Below are 24,084 nucleotides of genomic sequence, written 5' to 3'. Positions count from 1 at the left end.
GGATGTATCTGCTAGGGTGTTCTCTCCAGAGGTTGTGACCTTCACAATGTCCAGACGGACAAAGTGTAATACCAGGTCGGTAACTTATCCAGCTTTTGAACATACACCCAAACTGTGTGTGGTAAGATGTCTGAAGACATATGAGGATGTGATGGCTGACCTCCGGCCGCCGGGGACAATTGTTGATCTCAATAAAGAAACGCTTGAGGGCAGTTTCCTCCCCCTCCATTGCTAGATGGGAAAGATGGGTTTTGATGGAAGCCGGCATCAATGTACAAGTCTTCGGAGCACACTCGACTTGGGGGGCCATGGCCTCCAAAGCCATTCAGGTAGATGGAAGGCTGGAAGATCTCATGAATGCGGCCGACTGGTCGTCAGAGTCTACGTTTAAAGGATTCTATTTTAAACCCATTCACGAGGCAGCCTCACTAGTGGTAAGTAAGCGTTAAACATGCATAATCCTCGCCTCTGGTCCTGACATAGAATGAGAAATTTCCTAGCTATCGAGAAGGAAAGTTTCAATTCTATTAAGGACACGGAGGGGAGGATTATCCCGCCTGACATTATGGGCATGTCGCCCACCCAGGAGCGGATTCACTGGATCTGGAGGTGGTATTAATTTTTGCCTGATTTGAGAATGAGGTTATTTAAGGTTGAACTTGTTCAAACCGGTTAATGATGTTTGCAAACATTATCGCTCCTTGTCATGAGGGGAGTGGGATCTCTGGTCTGTTTGTTTACCTCCCCTGTTTATACATTCCAGGAAATGGGTCCCAATCTCATTGTTCACTTTTCTTCCTTGGAACAGAAACCCCACCGACCTAATGACACCTTACTTCCTATTGCAGTGAAGTCGAGGAAGGACATCGGCACGGACAGATATATATACGGACTGTCGGATAGTACAGTGATTGGACATTGGTTGCCATGGTGATGTGTCCCATGGGTGTTGTGGTTCTTTTTTCTATTGTTGAAATTTGAACCTGCTGTTAATAAAAAGTGAAGAAAGATGATACATAATCCTCGCCTCCGTGTCCTTAACAGAATTGAAACTTTCCTTCTCAATAGCTAGGAAATTTCTCATTCAACCGTCCCATAACACGTAGCGTGGGAGACCTAATAGGATTATAACTTGAAATATATGCTGGCTCCAGTGGTCTGGGACAACCCGCCTCTAATGTGATTTAAAAGGGCTTGTCGAAATGTAACGTTGCAGTTGCTACATGTCAATCAAGATCTTACCTCTTGAATCTCAATCAGGAACTAGTGTCATAGGCCAAAGCGATATACAACTCGGTTGCCATCTGGTCCTATTTTAAATATTGGAGTCTCACCACTCCCGCGCATTAGGATGTGATGTCCGACGTGGCAGGAGTTAGTCGGGAAAAGTTATGGGAAACAAGAGTAGCCATCTTGGAAAGAAAATAAAATCCTAGCGATGGATCATGGTCATAAAGGGATCCTGTATTGATGTCTAACTAGCGTGACCAAATAATAACGCTGAATTAGCTGGATAGTTTAAGACGAGCGTTACATCCAGCGTGCACAGTACTCATCAAGGGAGATACCAGAAATGATAATCGCTAATCTAAAAGGGAAAAAGAAAAAAGAAAAATACACATATACATCATAGCCATCATAGTATCACATATTGATGTCTAAATAGTGTAACCAAATACAAATGTGGAATTAACTAAGAGATTAACAAAAAACATTACATCCAACGTGATGAGAACTCATCAGGGGGATACAGAAGGTAATAGTCGCCATATTGGAACAGGAAGGACACAGGACCCTATGAAATGAACGGAATCATGGCCCGGTCTCGTTATGTAGTCAAAATAACGTGACCAGATAAAAAATAAACAATTACCTAAATGATTAAGCAAAACAGAATATCACCTGTAGAAGCACTTACAGGTCAATGTGTGACTAGAATTTAAAAATAACCATGGCCACACTAGTGCCCCAGGTTAACATATCTAGGTCACATCAACAAACTACAGTACAATATTACCTAATTAATTGGGGAAAAACAATATTTACCAAGAAGGGGACACTAGCAGATCAGGCCTAACCCAACCTAAATGGGGGGGTTTACACACCCTCAAACAACACCAAAATGGAACCGGGCCTCAAGCCACTTGCTTCTAAGGCTCAGATACTACCTCTCCTCTTTTAAATAAACTCAAGCATACTCCTGTTCTTTTTTAATATTATCATGTTTTTGAAGGCATGGTGGTCTAAGGCAAGTCCTTCTAAATTAAATGGCTATGCTATGTGAAAAAAACCTTGTCAGAATTGGGCCTATCGAATATTTTTTGACGGCTCCCCATAGCTCTCTAGAGCAGCACTGAAGGACTCTTTCTGGAAATGGAAGTGGGAGAAAGAATTCCATAGGAAGAATAGGGGTTTACTCACAGAAACTTTTATACAAATTAATCCCCATGCACAATTCAAACCCCTTCTTTGACTTTCTGGTTGATTCAGGAGCCAGAAACTATGGTACACTCCCTTTTTAATTTTCGCTGCAAAATTTATCTTGAACAGTGGTGTAAACTCTATGTGCCCGGTATGCCTTCAGACAGAAGAGACTATCGCACATTCTCTTTTTTGCCCAGGTTATAGTCGTCCTAGGTACAACTGGGTTATCGCATTATGTAGGCAACTGGGATGATGACAGTACTGCCCAAAAGGAGCTGCTCGTGGTGCTTTGTAGGAGTGGGGGGTGCATGCAGGCGGAAAGGGGGATTAATTAAAAAACAAAAAAAACACTTACCTGTATTGCTGCAGCTGCCACCACCACCGTCTGCTCCTCTGATGCACCTGCAGGCACAGGCTCTCAGCCTGTCCAGCAGCCAATCCGAACGCTGCTGGCCAGATTGACTGGAGCGCCTAGCCAGTGTGCTTCCAGGTAGACTGGGAGCCTGTGCCTGCTCTCTCCAGCACGGCAACACAGTGCCGGGCAAGAGAGAACACAGGCGCCAGACAGCCGGCCAAACATACATGCGCACTGAGTGTGAGTCCCCGTCATTGCCAGTGGTCCACCCCTTTTACTACAAAACGATAATAAAAGATTTGCAGCTGCTGCTGCTGGCAACACTCCTCCACCATAGCGGAGGAGCTGCGCCTGCTGCCCAACGTTTAGGCTACTATACACTGAAACTAGGAAATCTGTTGTATGTGCCATTGCCAAATATCTCTGGGTCATTAGGGCCAAACCCATGAAACAGCGCAAGTTTGCACTCTTTCCCATTTCATCTTTTATCCTGCTTGTGTCTGTTTTTTAGGTTTTTAGTATGGCGGTTGCAAATCTTAATCATGACACCCTATTGCAGGTGTTCTGGGGTCAGGACACTTGTAAATATTATATTTTAATCTGCATTTTGATAATATGTATGTTAACTGTGTGCCTTGGTTTGTATTGTCTCTGTCTACACATGTGCTTTTATGTTTTCTACAACCGAATAAAATATTTTGACTTGACTTGACTTGTATGCTGTAGTGGGCAGAATGCACAACAACAGAACAATGGATACAGTGAGTTATCTGAAAGGCCCTTGAAGTAAATGTATTATATACATAATCTTAGTAAAATCAAAAGGTCTTGGCTAACCCAAGATTTAAAAATCAAGATGCTTGGGATTTCACTTGAGGCAGAACCATTGTAGAAGCCTCAAAAAAATTAAATGCATCACACAGCTGAAGCTGCAATGTGACAAATGAATATACCCTTAGAGGTTCCCACTTAGGCCCTCATTACAAGTTGCCTGGTAATTGGTGTGATATTTATTGCATGTGATAAAATCCAATCCCACTGAGGCAGAATTTACCAGGTGCAATAATTACCATCTAGTTGCAGCCGTTTCGGAAATAAACTGTTTTTGGCTCTTCAAGCACCAAAATCTGCACTGTCTAATAAATACTGGGTGCTAAGCCCGCCGATATTTATCACAAAACCTGTAATTCCTATATGTTACCTCACGTATCTCAATTAATTGGTCATCGCGTAGTGAGGGCCTATACGTAATGACCATACTTTTCTCTTTTTCACCAACATGATAAAATAAAAGGGTGGGTCTAGTTAGATTGTGACGATAAAACATTACAATTTCACAATATAACAAATATAAAACCATGACCATTGCTCCACAATAGCAGTTAGCTTGTGATCCTTCAGTGTTAAGATAGAATAGTTTTTGTGATTTCTAAACACAGTTTTGTCAATGATTCTAATTCGCCTTAACGTCAATTATCTTTAGGCTAATGATATCATTATTCGAAAGTGTTTCTCATTTGACCAATTATATTTCATAAAAGACTTTCGTTCGTTTAAACTGTTTTTTTGTTTCTAACCTTCACTTGCAGCTTTTGCTCCACCGCCACCAGTTGTGGGATATCAGCCTCCTCCAGGTAGCTATAAAATTACTAATCTAGGTTTAGAATATTACCAGTGTGTCTTGATATGATGATGGCACCTTCTTTATAATATTGTGAGAATGTTTCTAAATGTTTTCTAAAACAAATGGCTCTATTTTAAGTATCAATTAACTAGTTCTTTGTAATTCATTTGTATTTGCAAACAAATTCATTATGGATCTGTGATGGAATATTATGCTTAGGTACTTAGGGTCTCATTTACAAGGAGCTTGCATCGCCGTTGAGATTTTTTTTTGATGCAGCAGCGATGCTGTGCTAGCTCCATATTTACAAAGTGACGTATTCGGCCAAATGTGTCACATTTCCTGGCCCTACATAAAAAAAATCCTGCGTGGGATCCGGCTGTGCCGCGTCAATTTAAATGTGTGCAGAGTGGGTGTTCCATCGGAAAAAAGTCACTTACATCTAATGCATTGGTATTTACAACATTTTCCACGTTTGATGCTTCTTCAAGATGCGTAATGCATAGCCTGCAATACAGCAGAATCCCTACACCACCAAAACCCAAGCGTAAGTACTGATGCATTGGCTTTAAAACAGCAACATGGCCTTTGAAAGTCACTTCACATCCTGGAAGATGTCTGTTTTGCACCTCCTCACTGTTTGTAGTAGGTCTGCACATGTGCCAATCATGTTGTAGAACCCCTTGACTAAACTGGGACCATGGCATCTATGATTCCATCATCCACTGCAGCAAGGCAACGTGACGCGGTGTACTTTTTGCAAGGGACAAGCCAGGATTGTCATTTCTCCAAGGAGGAATGGGTCCCCAAGTCCAGGTCTGCGTACTCCAAAGGACAACAGGGAAGTAGACACACAAGGTAGGTAACACTTTTATTTTCACTTCACATTCCAACATATATTTATATTCACTTATATTACACAGTCGCTCACTATGTCACACATACTGTACACAGGTCTCTACATACACATCAGTAGACAATGCCCACTGTAATGTGACACATACCTGTATTTTGTACATTGCCTGTTACATCCAGGACCAATGTAAAAAGCTTACATGGTGATATTCCACCATTTTACAGTCTTTTACCTTGATTTGTGACACATGGCTGAAGATGCCTCACTTCTGATGCCCACTTCAGCAAATCGTCGTTTTTTTGGGTGGATGCTGTATTTCTGATGCATCCTAGGACCCTATGCCATGGAGCCCTGTATTGTAAATACGACGCATCCATTGTGTTGTAAACTTTTTTAACGTGGCACAAGTATTTCCGACACATTGCTGTCGCAAAGCAGCCATGCATTAATTCTTGTAAATGAGGCCCTTAATTGATGTATTTACCTTATGTGGATCTTGACTTTCCAAAGTTTTTAATTTACAATTCAAACATTATATTCTTGGTATTTTTTTTACATTGATTGTCTGTATCTGTTTTCAACTCTTTCTATATCTGTAGCTGTAATAAAAGAAGGCATGAGTAGTCATTGGGCCTAATTACAAGAGCAATGTTATCAGTGGTTACTGGTAAAATAAAGTTAGCACCCCTGTTAAGTTTCACCATATCATACCTTCCAGAATGTAATGGGGAAAATGATTGGTATTTACAGGGACATGCAGATTTTGGTGCAGTAGGAATCAAAATCTGCATGTTTCCCCATTACTGAGACATTCTCACAAAGGTGCTTTTTTTGCAACTAATAAATTCTAAGCACATAGACACTGCTAGCACAATTGGCAGACATTAATATACATTAGACAGGGATGACATCCTTTTTCCATATTTTTAGTAAATATGTTCTGTAAACAACGAGTTAATGAATTCCCAGAGGCATACCTCTATCCTGTGACTTGCCAATCTTGTTTTTGATAGACTTTGTATATTCCGATAGAAGCGACGATTGTCCTCTGGTATGCACTTTCCCAAGGAGCCCCATCCCCAATAGAGGAGGGTAAGCAGCTGTTACATTGAGTTTGAGTTTGCATCAACACGAACCATGGCAGCATGTCATCACTGAGTGCCACAACACTTTCTTACGTGTCTAATTTGAGATGTACTTTTGATTTTAATATATGTTCATAGATTCTGTTCTTTCCACAGGCCTCATCTAATTAGACTGTTAGATGTGTAGCATTTTGAGTAAGTTACACTCATGATTTCATTCATATACCCTCTTACACATTTTGTATGTAGTGTAGCTTAGGAGACTTTGTTTTTGGTCCTGATGAAATGTTGTTTGATCCATAGGGACTTTGTTGGCGTGAAACATGTTGACCTTGATTAGTGGCTGAAGGAAGATTTGTCCTTCATCCCTCTGTATATTGTTAGAGTGGTGGAACATTATCTCCATTCCACTCCTTGATGTTTTTAACCTTGATCGTGACCCTTTACGATCAATAAAACATGGAGTTTTGAAAATTCTTGAGCCAATTTTAGTTTCTTTTTCTCCAGCTCCTCTCTGACTGTAGGTTCAAGTGTGTTCCTGCAACCTCTCACCATGGCACGCTCAACTATTCAAGATCTCTGGCAAAGAGTCCCACTGTAGGGCCCGTCAAATATTGCAGTGCCAGTCTGACAAGGAGCAAGCCCTATGATGAAGCATGACATCCAATGGATGTGTGAGGGCTTTTGCTTCTACTTTTGAAGTGCCTAGTGGATTGTTGCCATTCCTTGGGGAACAGTGTACCTTTTTGATTGATACTATGAGTAGGGAGGCTGTACACTGGACCATATAATCTCCCTGTCCCCCTTATGGTTAGTCAGATGCAAATGAACATACCCATTCAGCCTCCCATTTGAACTGAGCGACAAGTGCCACATGATGATGGAGTTCTCAAGGGCAGCCATCTGCTAGGCCTGTTAGTCCTGGCTACTGCAAAAGAATCATCGCACCAAGAACAGGGGGTCCAAACCAAATTTGGAGAAGACAGACTGGGTGGGCTCATGGAATCAAGAATAGCTAAGGCCTTGACCAAAAAGGACCTACAAGGAGAACTTGAGCAGCTGGACATTATTAAATTAATCACTTTTCCCTGATCTTGGCTCCCTTCTGATCTCGAGAAAAAGCTTTCTCATTGCATGGCTGGGTCTCCATGAGTGGGGTCTGGGCCTCTGCGGTCTGAGACTGACTCCAGTAGCCAAGAGCTGACAAGGGCATGGGGAACAGGTGAAAGAGATTTCTTCCTGGTTGGGAGGAAGGAGGCCCAGTCTTATATCGCTTGACACACAGGCTACCTAGGATGGAACATATCTCGCCCAGGCGCTGTTGCAGGGGAAGGGTTAGGGTTTTCTCCCACCCAAAGTGGCAGGGACAGAGGCAGATCCTTGTCTGAATATGCTTCACTTTTGAGAGGTTTTTCATTCCCTCACTGTTGGATGCCTGGATGAGGCTGTTTATCAATATGTTGATTATGATGTTTGGGTAAGGGTTTACACCACAGTACATGCACCCATTACTCAATTGTTCCCTCAACATTAGCTCCCTTTCTGATAGTTCAGGATAGTTAACATTGTCACTCTTTATACCAAGGACCTAAACCTCCCGAAAAAAAGAGGGGTCAAATGGAAAAAACCTCAGAGATATGCACTCAGATATAATATATATTCCAGAAACTCAAACTCCGGACAGACCAGGGCGATCTGAAACACAGGGTGTACCCCACAACCTTTCACTCTTCATATCTGCTAAGCAAAGGGAAATTACAATCTTTCTTAAACACAACCACCTCTTTATGGTCTCAGACACTAAGACAGATAATGATGGTAGCAACCATATGCTGTTTGGGACCCTACAGGGTCACTCCATCACTTTGACCACAGTCTATGTCCCAATTGCTGCTCAGGACACTTAGGGTCATATTTACAAGAAAGTGATGCATCATCTTTGATGCACCATTTTTCTTGCAACCTATGGTCTCCCCTAACAGCACCATGCCACACAATACCACAATAACATCAACATTATTTGGCACTATTGTAGCGCTTTGCTGCACTAGCTCCGTAAACGTTGACGCTAGTCCAGCAAAGGACAGGGTGGACCATAGGAGATTATGAGTGCGTAATTTTAATGTCTGCCCTGAGCCAAAAATCACATATATTTTACTGCACCATTTTTTTGGGCCTCTCTGCGTTGGAACGCCCCCCTTGTGCCACATTATGCCTGGCACAGCAATCCAATAATGGCTAAGACAGAGTCTGTGGAGGTCGAAGCAGCATCCATTCTCGTCTATGTGGATTGGGAGTTTAGAGAACAACCCTGTGGATGTGGCCTTCATCCCTCCTTACTGAGAGCAGGTGGAAGGCTTAAAGATGTTGATTCAATTGACAAATTCAGTTGCTTCTATTGTGGCCTATATTCCAGAGAATCCTGCTCCATGATGCAACAAAAGAGCTTTCTTGAGAGAATAAGGCTCCCCTAAATTACAGACCGACAGAAGGAGACCATAGTCCATCCAGCTGGAGGAGATTAGGCAGGCGGTTAAATCTCTGAGGAAGTTTTCATTGAGATTCTCCCGTAAATGGACAAAGATGTCAAGTTGTGCACTTCCGACTGCCCTATAGCCCTACTGAATATGCATCTTAAGCTTCATACCAAAATCTTGGCCTCTCACCTAAATGATGTGCTCCCATCTCTGGTCCATCCCTCCAGGGACACCAGACATATGATAATATGTAACCCAGTTGGTGGAGAAAGCCTCCAATAAAGAAGATATCTGCTATTATTTTGTCTTTGGATGTAAAGGAGAAAGCCTTTGACCGGGAGGATTGATCCTTCTTGCGTCTCACTTTACAAAGCCCTGAATCCATGGGAATAGTTTTCTCAAACTACAAACAGCTGACCACGATTGCTACTTTAAAAGGCTTCACCTCTGCATCTTTTGGGCTCCCAAAAACGCCAGGCATGAGAAACCACTTTTCCTCATCCTATTTGCCCGCTTTATGGAACACTCAGCATAAGTGATCTCAGAGACCAAAACTGTGGCTAGAATTAAGTTTGAATCACAGGAATACAAGATCTCTTTGTACTCAGATGATGTGTTCCTTTCATCAGGCTCCCCATGCGCTGCCCTACTGACAGTGATGAACTTTCTTGAATCAGTTGAAACTGTTTCTGGTTACCAAATCAACTACAAAAAATCTGAGGCTTGAAATCGACTTTCCCAGATAAGGAAGCGGTTTTGCTAAGTCTCTCAATTTATTTCAGTCAGCCTGGGAGATCCATCAAGTACCTTAGAGTAAGGATTCCTAAAACTCCAGGAGAAGTATTTCTTGCCAAATACCTTTCTTTGGTGGCAGTAATTAAAAGTGACCTGGAATCTTGGAGAAATTTAATAATTTCTTAGATCAGCAGAATCAATACTATACAAATGAATATCCTTTCACAACTTCTATATTTGTTTCAGGCACTCCTGGTGATAGTAGATTGGTAGTATTTAAAATAAATCCAGTCCTAACTGCAGTGATTTGTTTGAAGAGAAAAGGTGCCATGGACCCCCAGAAATGTCTGGTTCAGTCCAGGGAGGCCAGAGGACTGGCCTTACTGACTATACCCCTCTATTATGTGGCCTCTCAACTATGAGTGGCAGCAGAATGGTATGTGCTAGAGTCCGAAAAGAATTGGCTTCTGATGAACCATGCTCTAGTTCGCAGACCTCTTTGGGACTTAATCTGAGTGGATAAGCAACACAGACCACCTAATTCTTATCTCAGCACTACGTTTAACACTACATTGAACACATGGAACATCTATGTAACGTCCAAGGGACTGCTGACGCACTTTCCAATCTTATTCACCATAATGCTGGCTTAAGGTTTGCTTAGGAGAAACAGGCTTTCTGAACCTGGAGTGAAGGAAAGTGTAGAACGATTTCCATGTTCACCGCTTCATTCCTCGTGACCTTAATACAGTGCAAGGCGGACTTTGACCTTCCAGAGATGGAGCATCTCCTATATATGCACAAATTCAGCACTGGATAACATTCCTACTGTTCATCTGGTGGCCACAAAACCCCATCTCCAATCATCAGATGTTACTGGCACAGGAAGTGGCACCTACATGGAAACACAATGGGGATCTGGAGTTATCCCTGTGGAATCAGATTGGGAATGGCTGAGGAAAACTTGCACTCGTCCTCCACATCGATTCTGGGCAGGGAAATTCAATATAAATTATGGTCTGGTGGGCATTATAACCCTCCACTATTCCCAGTTACACTGCATGTATCACAATGTGGCCCTCATTCTGACCTTGGCGGGCGGCGGAGGCCGCCCGCCAAAGTCCCGCCGTCAGGTTACCGTTCCGCGGTCGAAAGACCGCGGCGGTAATTCTGACTTTCCCGCTGGGCTGGCGGGCGGTCTCCTTCAGACCGCCAGCCAGCCCAGCGGGAAAGAGGCTTCCACGATGAAGCCGGCTCGGAATCGAGCCGGCGGAGTGGAAGCTGTGCGACGGGTGCAGTTGCACCCGTCGCGTATTTCACTGTCTGCGCAGCAGACAGTGAAATACATTTAGGGGCCCTCTTACGGGGGCCCCTGCAATGCCCATGCCAGTGGCATGGGCACTGCAGGGGCCCCCAGGGGCCCCGCGACCCCCCCTACCGCCATCCGGATCTCGGCGGTCCGACCGCCGGGATCTGGATGGCGGTAGGGGGGGTCAGAATCCCCGCGGCGGTGCAGCAAGCTGCGCCGCCGCGGAGGATTCAATGGGGCCGCGGTACACTGGCGGGACCCCGCCAGTGGTGCCGGTCCGACCGCGGCTTTACCGCCGCGGTCGGAATCCCCATTGAAGCACCGCCGGCTTGTCGGCGGTGCTCCCGCGGTCCTCCGCCCTGGCGGTCAAAGACCGCCAGGGTCAGAATGAGGGCCTGTGTCTCCTAGATGCTGGAGGGGTTGTGAGCCAGAGAGGTAATTTCTTCTGGGAGGTGGTGGCAGGCATGCTTAAAGGAGTATTGGGATCTTCTACTCCTTTTACCCCTGAAGTGATGCCCTTGGGTTCAGTGCTTAATTTGTGAATAAAAGCGTGTCGATTTCCAAAGCTCACCTGTGAAACACATGCTGCTGCAATTAAATGTGTGAACACGGAATACTGAGGCAGCATAATCCCAAAGCCTTCTCAGGCCTCTTTAATCAATTTACAACCACTCCCTGCCTCTTCAGCTCACTCTTGAAGCTTCCTGCTCTCTCCCTTTGAAAGCTTTTTCGTTTATCTCTTCCTCCGTCTTTCCCATATGTGTCTTTTGCTAGTAATAAATGTCTGATGCAGAAAACTGAGCGATGGCCCTCAAAAATAAGTACCGGTGCTCCACACTGGAAACAACAAGCTCAAATTAAGCTCTGCTTGGGTTTAAATCACACTGAATTGAAGACAATGTAGAAAGATAGAAAGGCATGGTACTGCAATGCCTAGCACCTGCTAAATTGGCTATTGCTTGCAACTAGAAAAAGTCTGCAAAGTCCTCCACTCACCCAAAGGTACCACAGACTAAGGTCCATTGTCGCTATGTAACAGCTAACAAGCAACATGAATGGTATCCACTTAAGATATGAGGCTAAACGGAAACCTGTGTACACAGTGTTATGTGGTGGCCCACCAACTTCTGCACTGCATCCTCAATGGCTTAGGGTTTATATGACTGCAGGGGAAGTTGACTCCTATTGTGCTGGAGAAGCATTAAAATAAATGTTAGATAGCTTCTTGGAGAGTGTCTTAAATTTTGGAGGATGCCAGTCATGGTGTGCGAGAGAGGGGTTTCTCCTTCCAAGTTGGGGTTTTCATTGGCTACAGTGAGCCTTATTTGCTGTAAAGAACAGGATGGGAATTGGTTGCGATATAAATGTTTTGAATGGTTGTTCTGATGGGATTTTTGTCCATTTAGAATTATAGAAGCCTGGTATATCACAATGTAATGTTTTGACTGCATACGTTTTGGTCGTGCTGTGGTCTAGTGGTAATCCAGAGAACAACACTTAATCAATGAAAGGAATTATGCAAAAGAGAAAGCTGCATTTCTTAAATGAAACATGCAGGTTCAGAGTATCTAAAGCCACACACATACTTCATCCACTGGGATTTTGGTTCATTGATTGTATCATGGACAAAATCCAATGTTGGAATTAAAGAAAGTAAAGCGCCATGGAATCTAAACCCAACGGGTTGGTTATTTAGATTCTACACATTGGACATTAAACATTTTTTCTCCTAAAAACAAAACCAAAGACCATAGCATGCTGAATAAATAGAGAATATTAACCCTCACTTAAGAACAATCACAATAGTGCAAAAAATTGAATTATTGTGTCACAAAACTTAGGGTAGGCTTGCATGGAGATGTGAGAAAATACAGATTAGTAAAAAGAGAAGTAAAAGTTAGAAAACACTTCCTGAGTATTGAAGTGGAAGCGAGTGGATGGTAAAATATTCAAGGGCAATAGTAAACTGGCTGCACATAGTGAGGTGCAAGAACCATTTAATCAAATCTGGGCTCTCACATTTGCCCCAATTCAACATAGAGAGAGTCAAGACAATTCTACACGACTCCACAGAAACCACAGAGAGTGATAAAAACGTAGAGGTCTGACAGCAAAAGGTCACCCAACTGTTCATTCTCCTTCTCTGTGTCAGTCTGACTACCCTTGGGGTAACAGTGACATGAAGAAGGAGATTGAACAATAGTGTATCAGATGTATACTAGGAACAACATAGCAGATCTCATGTCCCACAACAGCTTAATAATATTTAATAACAAGACACCTATGGTCTTCTGGATGTCAAGAGTGTTTCAGCTCCTCTGTGATAATATATAACAGAGTCAGAGTCATGAATGCAAATGTGTGTGTAGTGTTTGCATGTGTGTGCATGTGTGAGAATGCGTGTATGAATGGAAATGTGAATGCGTGTCTGTGTGTCAGTATGAATGTGTGTACGGATGCGTGCATGAATGAAGGGATGCATGCGTGTATGAATGCGTGTATGCCTGTGTGAGTGTGTGAATGTGTGGTGTGTGCCTGCGAGTGTGCGTGTGTGGTGGGTGGATTGGAAAGGGGGAGCATGGATGGAGGAGGGTGGTAGGTGTCTGGGGAGTGTAAGGGGGTGGTTGAGCCTCCTACCAGTGATAGGGAAGGAATTCTCTGTCACTGGTAGGGCCTACCGCCATGGTTTTTGAGGCATTGTGAACACCACAAAAAACATGGCGGTAGGCAGTGTCAAAATGCCGCCGCCGGTACAGTAGCGGCCGGAGGGTTGGAGATTGTTATCTCTGGCCCGGCGGCTCCTATTGCCATGGCGGTCTGTGTGGTATATTGGCGGGTTGGCTTAAGCAAACACGCCAATGTCATAATGTGGCGGTATGTACCGCCAGCCTGTTGGCGGTACTGCTGCCACATTTACACCGACCGCCGGGGTCATAATGACCCCCTTTAGCTTCACTGCCTCGTATGTATAGCTTTGTGTAATTGCAGGTTGCTCTTATGATGATGAACGTGGTTTAGCCCAGTCCTGTGAAATGAATTGTTAACTAGTGCGTGTATTCATAAAATCACTGTGCTGTTCTGTATTTTTACAGAGGAGGGTCTGGGAGTGAGGAATTGTTTTAGCTCTTGTGGCTTTTGTCATAAAATCACAACCTTCTGTGTAATCTTAATAGGGTGATGATGCAGCTGGTGGTTACATAACTGTATCCCTTGTGGCAAGAAATCACAGTTTTTATTGCACTCGGGCCAAAGCAGCTGTGCACTGACTATGTTGAATCTGTGGCCTAAACTGTGAAATTTTGCAATCGATTTTGTAAATTATCTGGGAAAGTGCTTGCTGCTTTTTCTCTATTACTGTATTTGGCGTTGACCTCTGAAAAACTATTACGCTTTGCACTGATTTATAACTTTTAATATTTTAGTTTTATTTGCATGGTGCTAGAGTCTTCTGCACACTAACCTCATGTCTTAGGACTTATTCCCAGTGGTATTTATTATTGTATGGATTTTATTTTTGTTTTAATCTATTTTTATGCAAATGAAATGTGGTGTTTTTATGTCTATGCTCTGTGCTTTTATTGTACTAGTTACCGAAAAAAAGCTTATTTTGAATTAGATTTTTTGTTAAGTTGTGAGTTCTGTTTTTTTGCGGAAGTGGAAAGCATGAGTAATTTGTTTCCCAACTCACTGGCAAGTGACAAAGAACTTTGCGCACCCCATCAGCACAAAAGAGAATCTTACTTCAGAGCTTGTTGGATTAATAGAAAGATGAGAAGGGTACACTTTCTTTTGAAACATCTCATACAGTCTGTATACTAGTTTAATTTCCAGAAAATGTGTCGTTCCTTAATTAATATCATCCTATCCAATGCCTACTAGGTCTTTTAAGTTAAAGTGTATTTTAAAATACTGGTACACATGTATCCACCAGTGGATCTGACTTACCCTGACTAGAGTGGTAGGTTCTGCCTGGCTTAGGTGTATACCCTACCTAACCAGAAACCCCATTTCTAACATTGGTGACCAGCTGTCTACGACTTGTGTTTGTGCAATACCACACAGTGATCCACTACAACTCATTACTTAAACCTACTCTTTCTATTTTTGCCTGACCTGTACCAATTGGCATTTTCAGTTTTTTTAAATTTTCCCTGATTAGCTTTTCAGATTTTCTGCAAAATTATGTCTTGCTCTGGAGAAGCAACACCTGTTTCTTCACCTACAGCAATTGACTTTGAGCTGGCCAGGTTGTAGTCCTACAATGTGCAACAACTGAAAGACTTCTGCAAGGGCTTTCAAGTGTCTACAAAGGGTTTCACCAGGAATGTGGAACCAAAGAAAGTGTTGAGAGTCTGGGTAGAGGTTCAGGTTGCAGGGGAAGACATTCCAGAGGAGAGGAGGGGCAGATATTCTGGAGGAGAATGACCTGAGCCTAGATTCAAATGGGGAAATGGAACCGCCTGTGGAAAGGGCCAACAGTTTGGTAGAAGTAAGAGTGGTTTCCAGACAAGAGAGCAGCGTCTCTTCTAGACACCTGTCATCAGAGAAGCTGGCAGAAAGGAAGGAGGGAGGAAAGAAAACTCAGACTGGAGCTTGCTAGATTCAAGCAGGCCCAGGAGGAAAGAAAACCGGCTCTTGAGGAGAAGAAGTTGGCCCATGAGCTCAATATGAGAGAGCTGGACATAAGAGTCCTGGAAGTGGGGTCCGACAATGGAAATGGTGGCAGCATACCAAGAGTGTCTACACGTGAGTCCACAGCCCACTTCTCCAAATATGTGGTGGCCAGTTTCAGTGTGAGGGATGACATAGATAAATGGTTATCAGCCTTTCGAAGTGGCTGTAAGAGCACACAGGGTCCAAGAGGAGTCCTGGGGAGATAATCTGTACATGTACATGCGCCCAATAGGGAGGGACACCCTTCTTACTTTGGAGGTGCAGGACCAGACTAAGTACCCTGACATGAAGGTCTGATACCTGAGAGATACAGACAAAAGTTCAGGGCCAGTCGCAAACTCAACACACAAACCTGGGTGGATTTTCTGGATTATGCTGGTAAAGCACTGACGGGGTGGGTCAACAGGAAAGGTGTTGAGGCCCTGAGGGACACAGGTGGCAGTATAACTATGGTAAAGAGTCAACTGGTGTCCACAGAGCAGGTAATTCCCAATGCATTCCACCAAAATATGGGGACTGACAACAGGGAGGTCACTATCCAGTGGCCCTGGTTCCATTTGAATGGGGAGGGCTTCCAGGCCATTGGAGAGTTGTTATGAGCCCTGCCATGCCTATGGAGTACTTTTCAGCTAATGACCTCGAGTCTTCTGCCTGGAAGAAGATAGAACTCAAGGCTCATTTTGAGATGTGGAGGTTACCTGACTGGATCTGTGCCCAGGAGAGGAGTCAAGAAGAACTGGAGACTGGAACAATGGCCCAACCAGGAGCTAAACAGGGGAGACGCAGAGGGTGTGGTAAACCAGCCCATGAGTGTAACCCTAGTGAGAATAATGGGGCACCCTCAAGAGTCCACTGAGGAGGGCACTGCTTCCCTAGGTGACCTACCTACCCCGGTAGACTGGTAGGTGAAAGGAGGACCTGCCAGAAAAAGGAGTTCTGTAGGCCACAGATGTCCTTGAGGACATCAAGTGACAGGCTGAAGCCCAAGCAGCAGGTGATATCTCTGGGAGCTATCATACTTACAGGGAAGATTGCCTCCTACATAGTGAGCCTAAGACTCCTCTGCATGGGACAACAAGGGCCTTGGTGGTTCCCCAGTTATACAGGGCCTTGCTACTGGAGCTGGCTCATGAGATACCCCTGGCAGGACACTTGGGCCAAGACAAGACCTTTGCAAGGCTTGTCCACCTCTTCTTTTGGATATCCTGAGGACCTCCTCAGTCATGTTAAGTAGGACCTGCGTGATCTGCCAGGCCAGTGGGAAGACAAGGCAGAAGCTGAAAGCTCCTCTGGTCAAAGCAGCAAACAACGTGGAAGCCAGCCAGGCTGTGATGAAGGAGTGGTATGACCCAAACTCTACCACTGTGGATTTTCAGCCTGGACAAAAAGTGTGGGTGATGGAACTTGTGGAGTCTAGGGCCTTCCAGGACCGCTGGTCTGGCCTCTACAAGCTAGCTGAAACAAAGGGTAAGGTCACCTATGTGGTGAACCTTAAGACCCCTAGGTAAACTCATAGGGTGCTTTATCTTATTTGTCTCAGACCCCACTTTGAGAGGTCAGAGGTCACCATGCTACTGGTGACTGATGGGGCTGATGAGGAAGAGCTCTGTTTGGCCTCTTAGCCTCCAAGGAAGATGGGTTTGTGTAGGAAAGCACCATCTTGCCTGGCATGTTACTCCCATTTTCTACTTGTATGTATGTTTGTTTTTTCCTGTGTTACTGGGATCCTTCTAGCCAGGACCCCAGTGCTCATAAAGTGTGCCCCGTATGTGTTACCTGTGTGGTGCCTAACTGTATCACTGAGGCTCTGCTAACCAGAACCTCAGTGTTTATGCTCTCTCTGCTTTTAAAATTGTCACTGCAGGCTAGTGACTAATTTTACCAATTCTGATTAGCACACTGGAACACCCTTATAATTCCCTAGTATATGGTACCTAGGTACCCAGGGTATTGGGGTTCCAGGAGATCCCTATGGGCTGCAGCATTTTCTTTGCAACCCATAGGGAGCTCAGACAATTCTTACACAGGACTGCCACTGCAGCCTGAGTGAAATAACATCCATGTTATTTAACAGCCATTTTATACTGCACTTAAGCAACTTATAAGTCACCTATACGTCTAACCCTCACTTAGTGAAGGTTAGGTGCAAAGTTACTTAGTGTGAGGGCACCCTGGCACTAGCCAAGTTTCCCCCACATTGTTGAGAGCAAATTCCCCTGACTTTGTGAGTGCGGGGACACCATTACACGTGTGAACTACATGTAGGTTAATACTATATGTAGCGTCACAATGGTAACTCCGAACATGGCCATGTAACATGTCTAGGATCATGGAATTGTCACCCCAATACCATTCTGATATTGGGGGGACAATTCCATGCATCCTCAGGGCTCCAGCATAGAGCCCGGGTACTGCCAAACGAACTCTCCGGGGTTTTCTCTGCAGCTATGGCTGCTGCCAACCCTCAGACAGGCTTCCAGTCCCAGGAAGGCAGAACAAAGGATTTCATCTGAGAGAGGGTGTTACACCCTCTCCCTTTGGAAATAGGTGTTAAGGGCCTGAGTGGAGTAGCATCTCCTGGCCTCTGGAAATGCTTTGAAGGGCACAGATGGTGCCCTCCTTGCATAAGCCAGTCTACACCGGTTCAGGGATCCCCCCAGCCCTGCTCTGGTGTGAAACTGGACAAAGGAAAGGGGAGTGACCACTCCCCTGACCAGCACCTCCCAACGGGAGGTGCCCAGAGCTCCTCCAGTGTGTCCCAGACCTCTGCCATCTTGGATGCAGAGGTCTGAGGGCACAATGGAGACCTCTGAGTGGCCAGTGCCATCGGGTAACGTCAGAGACCCCTCCTGATAGGTGCTTACCTCTCTCTGTAGCCAATCCTCCTCTGAGGGCTATTTAAGGTCTCTGCTGTGGGTTTCCAATCGGATAATGAATACAAGAGCTCACCAGAGTTCCTCTGCACTTCCCTCTTCGACTTCTGCCAAGGATCGACCGCTGACTGCTCCAGGACGCCTGCAAAACTGCAACAAAGCAGCAAGAAGACTACCAGCAACATTGTAGCGCCTCATCCAGCCGGCTTTCTTGACTGTTTCCCGGTGGTGCATGCTCTGAGGGCTGTCTGCCTTCACCCTGCACTGGAAGCCAAGAAGAAATCTCCAGTGGGTCGACGGAATCTTACCCCTGCCAACGCAGGCACCCAACTTCTGCATCATGGGTCCTCTGGGTCCCTTCTCATCTTGACGAGCGTGGTCCCTGGAACACAGGAGCTGGATCCAAGTGTCCCTGACAGTCCAGTGGCCCTTCTGTCCAAATTTGCCTCCCCACGCCAGACAGTGATCCTGTTTACTGCGTGAACTGCAGCTGCTAGGGCTTCTGTGCACTTTTGCAAGACTTCTTTTGTGCACAGCCTAGCCCAGGTCCCTAGCACTCCGTCCTGCATTGCCCAACTCGCTGAGTTTGACTCTGACTTCGTGGGACTGTCTTTTGTTGTGCTGAGACGACCGCTGTGCTCAGATCTTCTGAATGCCTGTTCAGGTGCTTCTGCAGGTGCTGACTGCTGCTGTATGGGCTCTCTGTGTTGCTGAGCGCCCCCTCTGTCTCCTCCTCCAAAGGGAGACCTCCTGGTCCTTCCTAGGACCTGGCAGCACCCAAAATCCTCAAATGCGACTCTTGCAGCTAGTAAGGCTTATTTGCGGTCTTTCTGCGTGGAAACAACTCTGCATCCTCCAGCTCGCCGTGGGACATCTTCTGACCAAAGGAGAAGTTCCTGGTACCTTCCGTTGTTGCAGAATCTTCAGCTTCTTCCACCCGAAGGCAGCCCTTTTGCACCTTCATCCGGGGTTTAGTGGGCTCTTGGCCCCCCTGGACACTTGCGTGACTCTTGGACTTTGTCCCCTTCCTTTGCAGGTCCTCAGGTCCAGGAATCCGTCTTCAGTGCATTGCAGTCAGTTGTTGTCTTTGCAGAATCCCCTATCTCGACTTTATTGTCTTTGTGGGGTAGTAGGGTAACTTTACTCTTACTTTTCAGGGTCTCGGGTGGGGTATCTTGGACACCCTTATTGTTTTCTTACACTCCCAGTGACCCTCTACACACTACGTTAGGCCTGGGGTCCATTTGTGGTTCGCATTCCACTTTTTCGAGTATATGGTTTGTGTTGCCCCTAGGCCCATTGTCTCCTATTGCATTCTATCTATTGTGTTCTACAGTGTTTGCACTACTTTTCTAACTGTTTACTTACCTGATTTTGGTTTGTGTGTATATTTTGTGTATTTTACTTACCTCCTAAGGGAGTATATCCTCTGAGATACTTTTGGCATATTGTCACTAAAATAAAGTATCTTTATTTTTAGTAACTCTAAGTATTGTGTTTCTTATGATATAGTGCTATATGATATAAGTGGTATGGTAGGAGCTTTGCATGTCTCCTAGTTCAGCCTAAGCCGCTCTGCTATAGCTACCTCTATCAGCCTAAGCTGCTAGAACACTACTAATCTACTAATAAGGGATAACTGGACCTGGCACAAGGTGTAAATACCATCAGGTACCCACTGTAAGCCAGGCCAGCCTCCTACAGTTTGTGGAAGGAGTGATCCTTTCCCCCACCTTGACTCCTGAACAGCAGAGGAGCTGTCACCAAGTGCTGGACCAGTTTGCCTCTCTTTTCTCCCTTACACCTGGGATTACCCACCTATGTACCCATGATGTGGACACTGAAGACAACCTCCCTGTCAATCACAAGTCTTACAGATTGTCAGACAAGGTGAGGGCCAGCATCAAGAGCGAGGTCACTAAGCTGTATTTGAGGGTGATAGAACCCTCCAGAAGCCCCTGGTGCAGTCCTTTGGTTCTGGTACCAAAAGCTGTCCCACCAGGAACCACACCTGAACTAAGGTTCTATGGGGACTACAGAGGGCTCAATTAAGACTGATGCTCATCCCATCCCAAGGGTGGATGAGCTGATTGATCGGTTAGGGGCTGCCAAGTAGTTGAGTACCTTTGATCTCACCTCTGGGTACTGGCAGATCACCTTAGCTGATGCAGCCAAGGAGAGGTAAGCCTTCTCCACCCCAGAGGGCCCGTACCCATTCAGAGTGATGCCCTTGGACTAAAGAACTCTCCTGCCACTTTCCAGAGGCTGGTTTGAAGGCCTTTGCTGCTACCTCCCTGGATGACATAGCTGTCTTCAGTAGCAGCTGTGAAGACCACCTCCACCACCTCAGGGAGGTGCTTCAAGCCTTGAAACAGGCAGGCCTGACTATCAAGGCCAGTATGCACCAGATAGGGCAGGGGTCAGTGGTGTACTTGGGACACTTGGTGGGCGGAGGAAAAGTGCAGCCCTTCCAGGCCAAGATTGAGACTATCAGGCCTGGGTGCCCCCAAAACCCAGACTGATGTCAGAGCCTTCTTAGGCCTCACTGGGTACTATAGGAGGGTTATTAAGGGATACAGCACCAATGTTGCACCCTTGACTTAGCTGACCTCTGGAAGCAGTCCAGGAATGGGATTTGGACAGAGGCATACCAAAAAGCGTTTGACTCCCTATAACAGGCCATGTGCACAGCCCCTGTGCTCAAGGCCCCTGACTTCACCAAAAAAGTTATTGTATAAAGTGATGCCTTAGAGCATGGCATAGGGGCAGTATTGTCACAACTCAATGAAGAAGGCCTAGATCAGCTAGCAGCCTTCATCACTAGGAGGTTACTCTCCTGGGAACAGAGGTGAGTGCTATAAAAGAAAAGTTTTGCTGTGGTTTGGGCCCTGACGAAGTTGAGGCCATACCTGTTTGGCACTCACTTCCTGATTGACCACACACCCCTCAGGTGGCTAATGCAAATGAGGAGTGAACATCCAAAATGTTTGAGGTGGTCTATTTCCCCACAGGATATGGACTTTAGGGTGGAACACAGACCTGGATAGACCATGCTAATGGTGATGGTCTATCTAGGTTCTTCCACCTTTGTGAGGAAAACTCTCTGGGGGGGTAGGTCTCCCCACTTTCACCTGGGGGGACACGAATTAAACCTGGCATCCTCAGAGTGGTCTTACCCTAGACTTTTTGCCGTTACCTCTGTGTTTTATTGCTGTATATTTTTGGTGGTCTTAGGACTCTGAGCCCTTTGCCACTTCTAACCAGTGCGAAAGTGCATTTGCTTCTCTTCTAAAACATGGAAAAATTGGTGTATCCACAGTTGGCATATTCAGTTTACCTGTAGGTCCCTTGTGCATTGGTGCACCAGGGCCTGTAAAGTGAATGCTACTAGTGGGCCTTCAGCACTGATTGTGCCACCCATTTAAGTAGCCCTATAAACCTGTCTCAGGCCTGCCACTGCAAAGCCTATATGTGCAGTTTCACTGCCACCCCTACTTGGCATTTAAAACCTTTTGCCAAACTGAGCAACTCCCCTTTTCTCACATGTAAGTCACCCCTAAAATAGAACTGAGGTAGCCCACAGGACAGGGGGCCATGTAGGCAGAAGACAACACACGTACCTATGGCCTTCTCATTTCCTAGTAATTAAAAATTCCTAAAAGCACCTTTCATTATTGTGAGTCCTGCCCCTCTCATAGGCTGGCATTGGGAATTCCTAATAATATCCTTAAGCTGTAATTTCTGATCAGAGAGGAGTAGCGGCCTCATGTTTAGTACCATTGGAATGGTAATAATAAATCCTCTTTACCGATAAAGTCAGATTTATAGTTACTATTTTAAAAATGCCACTTTTAGAAAGTGAACATTTCTCTGCACTCTTTGCCCTGTGTGCCTGCAGCCTATTTCTAATACACATCTGGCTTGGGCTAGGTGGCAGTTCCACTTGTGTATTCCCTTTAGACAATCACAACACAGGATACTCAGATACATCTGCATACTGGTGGGTCTTCGTGGGGAGGAGGTTGGGAAGAGCTCCCACTGACATTTTAAAGGGTAGTGACCAGAGCCCACACAAAGAGGCTAATTACCTCCCATTGGCCGTCTGGAGTAGCGGCACACCTGAAAGGGGGACCTGTGCACTTCACAAGAATTCTTTTGTAGTCATCCTGCACATGAAATACGCTTTCTTGTATAAGTACTGGGTCTCTTGACCTACAAAGACAGTACACTACTGGATCCAGAAGAATTTCTGCTAGAGTATAGGTTGCTGCGCCTGGAGGATTGCTACTTTACTTTGCCTGACTGTTCCTAGGAACTGCTATCCTGCTTTGTGAGCTACCCTGCCGCTTGCTGACCTCTGTCCTGCACAAGGAACCCTCAAGCAAACTCCAGAGTGACTCCAGGGGATTGACCCTTAACCCCTGCCCGTGTCTGAGGTCTCAGAACCACCACTGACCTAAGAACCAGGAGACATTCCTCTCTGCCTCTGCCCACAGCGCTGGGCGAGCGCCGAGGACTGAGGGCTGTGAGAGTGTGGTAGCAGACAAATCAGGGGTTGCAGCCCATGCCCTGGTTAAGCCACAACAGTGCTTGGGGACTTCCTATATCCACTCCACGGAGTGTTGCGACAGATGGGCACTTCAGCAGGTGAGCCGTGCCGGCCTGAGCTTGCAGTCTAAGGCTCTGCGTGATGTTCAATTCCCCAGACCCTCCTGCCGCTGTGTAGCATGGCTCCCCAGCCAGACCCTGTGTGAGGAGTCGCCGACATCCCAGGGACTCAAAACACCATCCTGTTGGCAGTCTGCTTGTGCCTGTGGAAGTGGGGCGGATCCATGTGGTCCCAGCTGTTCATCCAGTTCTCTTTGCTGGTGAGAAAGCATTACCACATTCCGTCTAATGCACCCATCCTGCAAAGCCCAACCTGAACACCAGACATGATCTCGCTTGCATAACCATTAGTCTCTGTGCATCTCCTGACATTACTGTAAAGGACCTAATATGAACCCTACACAAGAGGATGCTGGGTCACTTGTTTTCATACATCTATCTTTTAACCCTTGCATAAATTCCTCACAGACTTTTATTTGTGACCTGGGCCTGATACTGTTCCAACCAAATCTATCCTACAGTTTAATCCCTAAACTATTGTATTCTTGTCATTTTGGTCTCACATTTACAATATCAAGAGTTACTATATTTTCTTTAATTTTATGTGATGTCTTTTTGGTGGTGTTCTACTGTTTTGCTGTGAGTTGCACAAATACTTTACACATTGCCTCTTAAGGTCAGCCTGACTGTTCTGTGCCAAGCTACTAGAGGGTAAGCACAGGTTAATTTAGGGTGTGTATCTGACTTATCCTGACTAGAGTGGTGGGTTCTGTCTGGCTTAAGTGTACACTCTGGCCAACCATAAAACTCACTTCTAATATCTATGATTGCTATTAAATAAATCAATATATTTTTTTTTTTAAAGACTGCCTGTTTTTTTTTTAAAGAAAATGGAAAGTGATCAGAAAAAAGTAAAAGTTTTCACAAACTTTTTATAGGTGTAAACTGTTGTCCCATGGACCACTGCATAATCCTAAAAAATGGGTTTCTCAACATTCACAAAGAGGAAGAGGTTCCTTGGAGATACCTGTCCGTTTACAAAAGAGTTACCACCTCCTTTGGGG

General features: G+C 45.3%; 1 protein-coding gene across 1 annotated transcript in view; it reads left to right on the top strand.

Moving 5' to 3' along the window:
* Positions 1 to 24,084, top strand: part of LOC138261522 (lipopolysaccharide-induced tumor necrosis factor-alpha factor homolog) — a 300,767-nt gene that overhangs the window by 176,959 nt on the left and 99,724 nt on the right. The window contains exon 4 of the mRNA XM_069210532.1: positions 4,369 to 4,413. Coding sequence (XP_069066633.1) covers positions 4,369 to 4,413 — 45 coding nt within the window. The remainder of the gene's footprint in view (positions 1 to 4,368; positions 4,414 to 24,084) is intronic.

Source organism: Pleurodeles waltl, chromosome 10, assembly GCF_031143425.1.
Source record: "Pleurodeles waltl isolate 20211129_DDA chromosome 10, aPleWal1.hap1.20221129, whole genome shotgun sequence".
NCBI lineage: Eukaryota > Metazoa > Chordata > Amphibia > Caudata > Salamandridae > Pleurodeles > Pleurodeles waltl.
Note: the sequence above shows the minus strand (reverse complement) of the source record. Positions and strands in the feature narration are given on the sequence as shown.